The following is an 11,404-nucleotide window of genomic DNA, read 5'->3' as shown; positions in this document are numbered from 1 at the left end:
GAGTGTGGAACATCTGAATGTGAATCGTAGGGAACCCAACACTAATTTAAAAGCACAGACGATTTCATTTTTTATCTCTCTAAAACAAACAAAAAAGTTTAGAAAATTTATACAACAATAAACTCCTTAAAATGTGGTGTTAGTTTGGTGTTCAAGATTCAACAAGATTTTGGAAGGTGAGAAGATGCCTGAGGAATGGAGAAGGAGTGTACTGGTACCGATCTTTAAGAATAAGGGAGATCTGCAGTAACTACAGGGAAATAAAGATGATTAGTAACACCATGAAGTTATGGGAAAGAGGAGTGGAAGCCAGGGTGAGAGAAGAGGTGACCATCTGTGAGCAACAGTATGGTTTCATGCCGAGGAAGAGCACCATGGACGCATTATTTGCTTTGAGAGTGTTGATGGAGAAGTTTAGAGAAGGTCAGAAGAATTTGCATTGTGTGATTGTGGATTTAGAGAAAGCGTACGACAGGGTGGAGAGAGGAGTTGTGGTATTGTATGAGGAAGTCTGGTGTGTCAGAGAAGTATATAAGGGTGGTGCAGGACATGTATGAGGACGGTGTGACAGCAGTGAAGTGTGCAGTAGGAACGACAGACTGGTTCAAGGTGGAGGTTAAACTTCATCAAGGATCAGCTCTGGGCCCTTTCCTGTTTGCAGTGGTGATGGACAGGTAAACGGACGAGTTCATATAGAAGTCTCCATGGATTATGATGTTTGCGGATGATATTGTGATTTACGGTGAGAGTAGGAAGCAGGTTGAGAAGAGCCTGGAGAGGTGGAGGTACACGCTGGAGAGAAAGGGAATGAAAGTACAATTGTGTGAATGAGAGTGAGAGCAGTGTAGGGGTGCGGTTGCAGGTAGAAGAGGTGGAGAAGGTGGAGGAGTTCAGGTACCTGGGGTCAACAGTGCAAAGAAATGGAGAGTGTTTTAGAAAAGTGAAGAAAAGAGTGTAGGCAGAAGTTTGGTGTTCAGGTGTCACATCTTTATGATGGCTACATGCCTTTCAGTTCAGATGGGCCTTTTATAAATAAAAATACACTATAGGGACAAAAGATCTGACTAGATCTTAAAATTTGATTTGATTTGATAGAGGTGGGAAGTAATGAAGCACAAATACTTTATTATTCTACTTAAGCAGATTTTTCTTGTATCAGTACTTTACTTCACTATTTATTTCTCAGACAACCTTTTTTTTTTTACACAAATGTCTGTGTTTTCTACTTCTTTAGTTTTACTTTTTTTTCTTTAGTTCTAATCTATTTGGTGACATCAATATTTATTCTTCTCATTGTGCACCTTTTTCAGCCCATCAACCTTTTTCAATCAACCACTGGTGTATCATTTCCTGGATCTTACACACCACAGACGTAGGCTAGACTGCAGAGCTAACAATGAGCAGTGCAGAAGGCAACAAGAAGTATGGGGTTAATGTGGATGAGACAGAGATAGTCAACGATGTAAACATGACTGAGAACAGACACATTTCTGATCATCACCATCTTTTCTCTGCTTGTGTTCTATATGGTGGATGTTCAGCCTGAATACATTCATTAGACAACAAAATTTTTAATTATTTTATATTAATATATGAATATTATGTGAAGTCCAGTTACCAGCGTGACACGAAAACCGGTAGTAACAGCTACTTTTTACTTAAGTACATGTCAGAGCCCAAACTTCTTTACTTTAACTTGAGTAAAAAAAATGTAATCACCAGATTTCTTCACCAGATTTTTTTAAAACATGAGTACCTGCACTTCTACTAGAGTGAAGGATGTGTGTACTTTTACATCTGACTATAAGACAACTATGTGCTTTTTGAACATCCCACTCCCCATTCACTGTTATAATACCTTCCACTATTCTGGGAAGATGTTTCACTAGATTTTGGAATGTGTTTGTGGAGGTTTGTGGAGATTCATTCTGCCACATGGGTGTTAGTAAAGTCAGGTACTGATGGAGGTGAGGGTGAGGAGGCCTGGGGTGCAGTCAGGGTTTGCATTCATCCCAAAGGTGTTCAATACGGTTGAGGGCATCTTCCACTCCAAGCCATATAAAGCATATCTTCATGGAGCTGGCTTTGAACACAGCAGCAATGTCATGTTGGAACAGGTTTGGGTCTCTCAGTTCAGAAAATAATTCATGCCATCTAAAGATATTCAATATAATATAAATTAATTTTGTGGTAAACATTTTAGAGAATGTGGCTGGAAAAATGCCAATACTTTTGCCCATATTATGTATGTACAAACTTTTTCCACCTACCAGTATTTTAATTTAATGCTGTCAGACTGTTTATTGAACATCTAAGTGACTAGAATAATGATTAATGTAGTGTATTCTTCTCACTACAATCTCTTCTTTCACAATCTTGAAATAAATTGAGCAATAAATGTCCCATCTCTCACCAGAGTATTTCAGATGTATTTATTAGCTTTTGGATATTTTATATTTAAAAAAGGTTTTTTTTGAAGTTGTACAAGACAAAAAAAAAAGATTTATGTTGTCGTCAGGAAAATATGTCACAATTCTATGTATATATTACTCTACAGCAATAAATTAGCTGTAAGACTGTAAGGAATCAAGAGTGTGTGACAGTTTACATTTTTTGTGTCTGACTCACCTTTGGCACTGTGTGTGAATGTATATGAGCATGTGTGTGTGTGTGTGGTTAAGGGGTTTTCTTCTTGGTTTTGACGAGTCCTTTCTCAACTAAACAGCGATAAAACTCCTGGACGTAGGTGTACACACACTTCCAGTCCGGCTCCCGCATACGCAGCAAGTCGTCGACATCTAGCAGACGAGGACAGCCCCCAATGTCCTGAGGACACACAACAGTAAGCACACACACACACACATTGTAGAACACTGTGCAGCTGTTATTTGGGTATATTATTAATTATTGTCTGTGTACACTAGGGATGGTAAGATTCACTTATTTGCATCGGGACATTGGCAAGTTAATGATTTGTTTATATATAATTATTAGTAGATGCACTATACTTTTATTATTTAGTAAGTAATCAATACGTATCGCAACACTACAGAGGCCGAGGTGCGTCCTGAGATTCACATAGAATACAGATTAACATGGCAGAGGTAGAGCTGTAACTTCCTGCACACACAACAGGAAAAGAACATCTGGTTTTATTTAATCTTTTTTTCTTTGTTTTTTTTTTTTGCACTGCATGGCATGTTTGTGAAAGGGCCATGCGTTAGAAGTCAGAAGGCCATTAAGAAAATATATGATTTGCTGTCTGTCTGAACCTCAGAAATAAATGTGAAATATCAGAACCATATTGAACTGCATAGAATTATGTTTTTCCATTGCAATTAATCGCAGTGTTGAATCAAATTGAAATCAGATCGCACTGCATCGTGGCTTTAGTTATGGAGATGTACATCCCAAATGTATTTTCACACAAGGATTTAAATAATATGTTTTTTTCCTCCCCTCCCCCAAACTCAAACAGAAAATGCTGAGTCATCTTGCACTCCAGTGGTGGCATTCTACAGCGAGATGTTTACATTTATGGCATCCAGAGCAACTTACAATTATCTATAAAACTGAGCAGTTCAGAGTTTTTTAGACTTTTCTTAAGATTCCAGACTTGGTAGCATAGTGATGCTGGGATTTGAACTCAATCCCAAGTCCAACATCTTTTTGACTCTGAATATGTTATCACAAGACAATATCAAAACTAAATATCTTCATTGTTCCCATCCAAGCCTACTATTTCACATCAATGTTCATTAAATTACAGAAAAAAGATCATATATATTCATTTCGCATTGTCTACACAAAATCTGATAACTGCTGAAGTGAAACCAGTTCTTGATCACAGACATAGATAATTAGATCTTCTGCTCACTCTGCGGTTCGGAAGGCTTTCTCAAAGTTGGCTTTGCGATCGTATGGGTCCAGAGTGCAGTACTCGAACCCTTCAGGGAAAAATCGGTGCACCAGGGCGCAGAAGGCAAGACCGTCAGCCCAACTCGATGAGAAGTTCTGTATATTCACACCCTGCACACAAACACAATTAGGTTACCTTCTGGATATTCATCAGAAGTTTTTACAAAACGTTCCTGAGTAGCTTCTTGAAGTTACCACGCCCCTCTTTATTACAATATATTAGTAAAGAGGTCACACCCTTTTTATTGTGACTAATAAATATATAGAGGCCACACCCCCTTAATTGTGAGTGAAACCCCCGTACCCACCATTACTAATCAATATAAAGGCCACACCCTTTTACTTTAAATAGAAGTTACGGAAGCCATGCCCCCTTCACGTATGATCACGTAGGTATGTTATCTTGAAGATAGCTTTTTATGTCCTTATTTGAAACGATAGTGAAAGTGTCTTCATAGTGTCTTGCTAAATTTCATTGTAAACATCTTAAAAAACAAAAAGATAAATAAAGACTAACATAACAGTAAATGAACGTAAAGTGAAAAGCTGTAATTTTACACAGTGTTGACATGCTAATACACAAACAGGAGTATAGGATATTGTAAATGTCAGCTCCCCCCTGCACTCACCTCATATGGTTCAGTCTTGGCTCTGCACCAGTCCAGCAGCATCTGTTTCACGTCTTTGGTGTTTGGGCCGCCGAGCGCTGAGCTTCGGGGTACTTGAACTGCAGCAGCTGGAGGACGAGCCACACTGTGTCCAGGAAAAAGACAAGAACGGATTAAATGCTGTCTAGTTTGTGTTCTTACAAGGAAGTCAGCCAGAGATTCTGTTTAAAAAATGTATCGGTAAGTTTCATAAAGTGTTACTGATGGTGGTTCTGTGCCAATATGTAATACCCACAATACATTGCAAACACAGAGAAATGGCCTGTCGGGATTGTATAATGAGTTTATTTCCTAATTCAGACTGATACAAACTAATTTGCTAGTTATGGAGAAACCTTTGCTACCTACTAGATAGTCTACAGTGGCATTTCTTTGCAATGGAGCAACCACATACCTCAACCCAATCCCTCAAACCCAATGTACTTTACTCAGCAACTATTACTTCAAATTCAGCCTATTAACCAACAAGCTGGTCTATCAAACATAAACATTGATAGCACCGCAACCTTTAAAGAACAGGTCAGCTACACAAACTAATGCTAGTAATACCAGTTAACACTACAAAACAGGATACATTCATATTAAACCTAACAAATATTACATTCTTACCCTCCTGATGTTTTAGAGAGTGAGGCTGCAGGTGCTGGACTTGGAGACTTCACATGAGCTGATTCTATGAAGCAAAAACAAAGAAGGAAATCCAAAAATACTGAATAAAACAGATTTTTTTTGTAAAAAAGCTATATAAAAATATCCCTAAAAATATAAATATTATATAAGGTCTGTCCTTTTCAATATGACTAATTAATACAGAGGCCACACCCCTTTATTTTACTGTGAGTAATAAATACAGAGACCACACCCCCGTTCATTGTTATTAATGTATACAAAGGGCATGCCTTCTTCATGATGGCTGATTAATACAGAGACCACACCCTTTTCACTGTGACTAATGAATAAAGACTACACCCTCTTAATTGTGACTGATGTATACAAAGGTCATACTTTCACTATAATTGATAGATACAAAGGCCACACCCTTTTCACTGTGATTAATGCATATACAGGCCATGCCTTCTTTATTGTAACCAATGGATACAGAGGCCACACCCTTTTCAATGTGAGTAATGAATATACAGGCCACATACCCTTTAGTGTAACTGATGAATACAGAAGCCACATTTTCACTGTGATTAATGAATCTAAAGGCCACACCCCCTTTATTGTAACTAATAAATACAGAGGCCACACCCTTTTCTCTTTAAATGATGGATACAGAGGCCACACCCTTTTCACTGTGATTAATGAATATACAGGCCACACCCTCTTTACCTGATGGGTACAGAGGCCACATGCTTTTTTCCTATAAATAATTGTTACAAAAGCCACACCCACTGCATTGTGATCACAAGGAATGATATGTGTGTTATATAAGTAAAACTCACTGTGTGTGTGTTGTTGAAAATTGTTTGGACCGTTGGCCGGTTTTGATCCGACACACACCCCCTGCTGGCGCAGGTTCTCCTGCCGGGCCGCACGCTCTCGGTCCCTCTGCTCTGAGGATGCAGCCGCATTGACAACAGAAAAGATAAACATGCAGAATAAACAATGTATCGCGACAAAACAATTCGTAAATGCGCTCAATAAACAAATTAATTGCACAAAATGCAGATCTTAGTTACCCTATTAACTCAAGGACAATTTTTCCTGAACTGTACGTAATCCTCAGAAAAATTGTTTGGTTTTGTAATTTAGCTTTATTTATCTAAGATACGAGGTTAGCTGAATTTGTTACTCACTTGTTAACTACATTAACAAAAAAAAACACAGCCTAGACACTAGACTATCAACTGTGTACATTTGGTATTTTTTGCCAAACCATGATTTAATTGAGTGTGATTGTGCCAACAGCCCTGACCCTCACCCTACAAATAGATGTTGAGACGCTATAAAAACAAGGCCCAAGAACTTTGCCAGATTTGGGCAGCATTTACAGCACTGTAGGGACGTGACCTGCACCTCACCCCGCTTTTTCTTCAGCAGTTCCCTCATGGCAGCACGAATCATTTTTCTCTCCTCAAAATCTGTAGCCTTATCCAGCTATGGAGCAACCCACACACACACACACACACACACACACACACACACACAGACACACACACACACACACACACACACACACACACAGACACACACACACACATTAATCAAGAACTGTTTAACAATATAGTACTATGACGTGGGTCTGAGTCACCATGCTCATTTAAAGCCATACATTTTCAAGTTGCATGTTTTTTTTATTTAACAGAACACAGTTCCAAACATTTTCAGACCAAAAGATTTACTGAAATCAAAAGCCATGTGTGTATGTGTGTGTGTGTGTGTGTGTGTGTGTAGCTGTTCATCTCACCATGTCATTCAGCACTTGCTCATCCTCAATGGCTGCAAGCTGTTCCTCTGTTAGTGGACCTGCACTGACCACAGCCATTGTTTTATTATCTGTATCTCTCGCTTTTTCTAAAAAAAAGGAGAGAGAACAGAGACGAAAAATATATTAGCCACATTCACCACATATATGTTGCTGAATTGAAGAGAAAATACATTTTTACACTGTAATACACTTTTACACTTAATACCAATTGTAACCAATGCGCTGTAAAATGTAGGAATATCAACGTTTTCCTCAGATGTGTTGTTTTGTTAAGAAAAGTGGTGCTAATGACATTTCTGAATGGTTTGCATCTCCAGATGGGGAAATATTAACATTGTGTTACAACAGATACAGGTTTCAATTTCACTGTGTTTACCCTTAGCACCAAATGCATTGTTTTAATACGGACAATGTAAAGCTAAAGTAAGAGAATAAATGAGCATTCATCATATTAGCATTGATAACAGAAATTAAGATAAACTACTAAGTAAAGACATAATTAAAATAGAAAACAAAAAGGATGCTAACTTTAACACATAGTGCTTTTAAACACACGATGTAAAAGTCTACAATGGCAGTAAAAGTTTGTCAGGAATTGTCAGAAAATCAAGATTCTCAGATGAGTAAAAAAGCGGGCAATTGTCTGCAAATGCCGTTAGCACTGCCGAGTTTTAATATAGATCATATAGATCAGTTACAGTTTAAATAATAAAAGGATTAACAAAATTTCCCTCAGATTTTTTTGGTAAATTGCTAAGAACGATGAAAACAGCTTCATTGACACTGTAATCACATCAGCGGTGGATGAAGTACACAAACCATGTACTTGAGTAAAAGTAGAGATACTCTGTAGAATATGACTCCAATAAATAAATAATAAATAATAATAAATAAAAGTGCTCATTTAAACTTTCACTTGAGTAAAAGTACAATAATATTTGCCTTTTGACCAGTATTTGACCAGTTAAGTTTTTACCCATAAATAAAAAGGACTGACTGATTTTTGAGATATTTGACTTTGAAATACAGTGAAGTTAAAGTAAAAGTCAAATGTAATTACCTCAGTAAATGTAGCAAAGAATTACATTTACGTCGTTACTGTGCCCCACTGAATTAATACAAGCCACACTGGCTAACTGATTGTGACAAAATATTCATAAGCATCAACATTTACCTCAGATTTGTTGCTAAATAACAAAAACAATCAATATGTCTACAGTGACTGTAATTAGACTTAGCATTGACTGCGCATCAGGCTAAATCTACTGGTAAACTTATTTAAGAGTTTTACTTCTACACTCATGAATACCTCGAGTCCTGTCATCACAGAAACAATCACAGTAGCATCATATACAGAAATCATTCATAGGTTTGGGATTTTATTAACGCCAGTATAGAAGATTACTAGAGCAGATGTTTCACATCTAATAGGGGTCATCATAGGGGTCACGATAAGAAACTATAGGGTAAAAACATGCAATTCTGTATTTTCCATTTTCGATGGAAAGTTTGAATTTGGACATAAATGGAAAAAAGCCATCTGCTTTCACAGTAAACACCGAGTGCGTTAGCCTGAGCTGAAATAAAACACAGCAGCACCTCACGTGTTGTCTAAAAGCGACTGGCTATATTCCACACACACACACACACACAGAATGAGTCACTGCGAGAACGAGTGGGTGATCTGAGAGTCCCAGTACTCTACAGTGTAAACAGACAGACGGTGTGTTATCTAAATAATACACAACTATGGAGAACCGAGATCACTTTATACATGCCCCTGCATCAGGAAAACCGAGTGTCATTGCATAAAACAGCAAATCAGTGAAACATCCATTTCCCCTTACCCCACTAGTGAGTCAGAACAGCCCAGATGTTTGGTGTCTGACGTCTGCTTCTTTCTCTCAAATGCAGCTTGGATGTAATGGAAGTCTGTTTCACCCAAAACCTTTTTCTGTTAATTTTTTTTTCTTTGCCTCAAAGCACATGCACGTCTTCAGTGATGTCACTCTCAGATGAGCTGATGTGGTTCAGAACACAATGGGACCTACTGTAATCGAAATATCGTAATGGCACATTCTTTCGTGTCATTTTCCTTCCATATAAGAGTTTATATTCACAATACAGACACATGGCAGACTGTTCGAAAAGGAGGTTTGGCACCCAACTGTTTTCTAAAGAAAAATCAAGAAAGCAACAAAGTAGGCCGATGTCTGGAAGCTCGGCTGGAGAAGATAAGGATCATAAAGCTCTTATTTATATATCATTTAAAGAAGGAATCTCTTCATTTTTTTTCCTCTAAAATATTTATTAAAAAATTTGATGAATTAAATTATCTTAAAGAACAACATAAAGACAATATATGAGACTCAGACATGTCTTTTACCTGGAAAATGCTTTGGATTGGAATGATTCCAGTTACTTACAGGTTGCTGATACGCTACATTGTGAATAAGGAAAATTGTTCCCCTGATAAATTGGCTTGAAATAGCTATTATTGTGTAATAACTACACAATACATTTAACTACATAACTACATAGTACACTTTCATTTTAAACAAACAGGAGAGGCGATGACACTCACCTGGTGCTCTCACGTCTTTAAGAAAGCAGGAGGAGGCTTTTGGAGATGTTCAAGTGGTCTGCAGAATGGAGCTGTGGAAGCCACTGTGTACACACTCCCCCCCTTAGATCAGCTACACTGAACTCACTCGGACTGTTTGAGTTCTTCTGGGCTCTCCTGAGACGCCTCCCAGGCTTTACATGGGCCGAGAGCCAGGAAACAGCCGAGGAGAAACAACGATGGGGATGATGAAGATATGAGTGCTAGAAACTGGTTTGGAACACAACGAGAATTTTCTGATCCAGTATCATGGTTTTCAGTATGGCTTACAGGTACAGGCGTTTCTCAGATCAGAAATGAAATTCCCACATCATGGAGTCAATTTTGCTCACCATAAACGCATTTCTTGTTGCTTTGATCAAATTTTTAATGCTTATCCACATTAATTTCATCGAACGTGTACAACTGTCTGCTGTTTCCTACATTATTAGTTATTTATGTCATGTTGATCAAAATTATACTGGTTCCTCATCAACTGTTTTAACCCCCAAAACATCTGTGCATCATTTCACTGTCATTGAATGCTAAATGGTTAAACCAGTCGTTAGTATCTGTCAAGTTTAAAATTTATGAAACTCTTTTGTTTCTTGAATTGATGAATTAAGCAGATGAATATCGAATGTCACTAATGAAGGCGTGTACGGCATCAGATAATCAACCAGTTCTCGAACATAGGTCAAAGGTGAATCTTGTACCTTCAATTGATAACAGACAACAAAACACAGAATTACAATTTCTGAAAATGGATGAACATCTAAGAACAAAAACACTGGTACAGAACAGTAAAAGTGTGAATCCTGTCTGGTCTTTTGCAATTAATATAAATCAAAGAAATACATTTGTGCTGCTGAAATTCACTGATGCCAAACAGAAGATTTGTGCATTTTCAATCACTGCGACCCAAACCTTAGTTTATATCAGAAAATTGGTGAAAGTTGAAATAATGAATACACTTTTTTACTCAAGTTAAAGTAAAGGAATCTGGGCTCTGACATGTACATTAGTAAAAAGTAGTCATTATTACTACCTGTTTTCGTGTCACGCTGGTAACTGAACCTCACGTCATATTAAAATATTAATATAAAAGAGTTTAAAATGTTATCTGATGAATGATTTCAGACTGAAAATCCACCATATAGAACACAAGCAGAGAAAAGATGATGATGATCAGGAATGTCTTTGTTCTCACTCATGATTACATCACTGACTCCCTCTGTCTCATCCACGTTAACCTCAGACTTCTAGATGGGCTGAAAAATGGTGCGCAACGAGAAGAAAAATATTGATCGTGTTTAAATAGATTAAAACTGAAGTAACAAGTCTGGTTGAAAAATATAAGAAGAAGAAAGTACAGATATTTGTGTAAAAAATGTAATGAGTGAAAGTAAAAAGTAAAAAGAAAAATAAATAGTAAAGTAAAATACTGATACCAGAAAAGCCTACTTAAGTACAGTAACGAAGTATTTGTTCATTTTTTTTTGCTTTTTTATTTCCTTTTTAATTTGGAAAGTGTGCAACTGGAAGCTTCTGTCACCGAAAAACAAACTCCTTGTAAGTGCAAACTTATAAAGCTTAAAAAGGCAATAAAGCTCTGTCTGATTCTGATTCTAATTCTGATTACTTCCTATCACTGCTCAGATCGGATTCTTGGATGCTGCTTTTAATAAACGTCTCCTCCAAACGAATAGATGTAAATTATGTAAGGAGTGTGTGTGTGACCGTGAGAGAGAGCGAAACGTTGCCTTATTAAGGCACAACAGGAAA

At 37.4% G+C, this 11,404-nt stretch overlaps 1 protein-coding gene across 2 annotated transcripts; it reads right to left on the bottom strand.

The window, feature by feature from the left end:
• Positions 1–2,409: 2,409 nt before the first annotated feature.
• Positions 2,410–9,758, bottom strand: smtna (smoothelin a). Of its 2 annotated transcripts, XM_046860437.1 has the most exons (9): positions 9,602–9,758; positions 6,997–7,103; positions 6,611–6,686; positions 6,032–6,142; positions 5,196–5,259; positions 4,548–4,671; positions 3,878–4,029; position 3,675; positions 2,410–2,826 (listed from the first exon to the last, which is right to left on the bottom strand). In XM_046860437.1, exons 2-9 carry the CDS (start codon positions 7,072–7,074, stop codon positions 2,677–2,679), a joined length of 756 nt encoding a protein of 251 aa, XP_046716393.1. In that variant the 5' UTR covers positions 7,075–7,103; positions 9,602–9,758; the 3' UTR covers positions 2,410–2,676. The 2 variants fall into 2 exon arrangements, with proteins under 2 accessions (XP_046716393.1, XP_046716392.1); XM_046860436.1 differs by lacking the exon at position 3,675.
• Between the last annotated feature and the right edge of the window lie 1,646 nt (positions 9,759–11,404).

The sequence above is a fragment of the Silurus meridionalis genome, chromosome 11 (assembly GCF_014805685.1).
Source record: "Silurus meridionalis isolate SWU-2019-XX chromosome 11, ASM1480568v1, whole genome shotgun sequence".
Lineage (NCBI taxonomy): Eukaryota > Metazoa > Chordata > Actinopteri > Siluriformes > Siluridae > Silurus > Silurus meridionalis.
The sequence above is the reverse complement of the archived record's forward strand: the minus strand, read 5'-3'. Positions and strand labels throughout refer to the sequence as shown.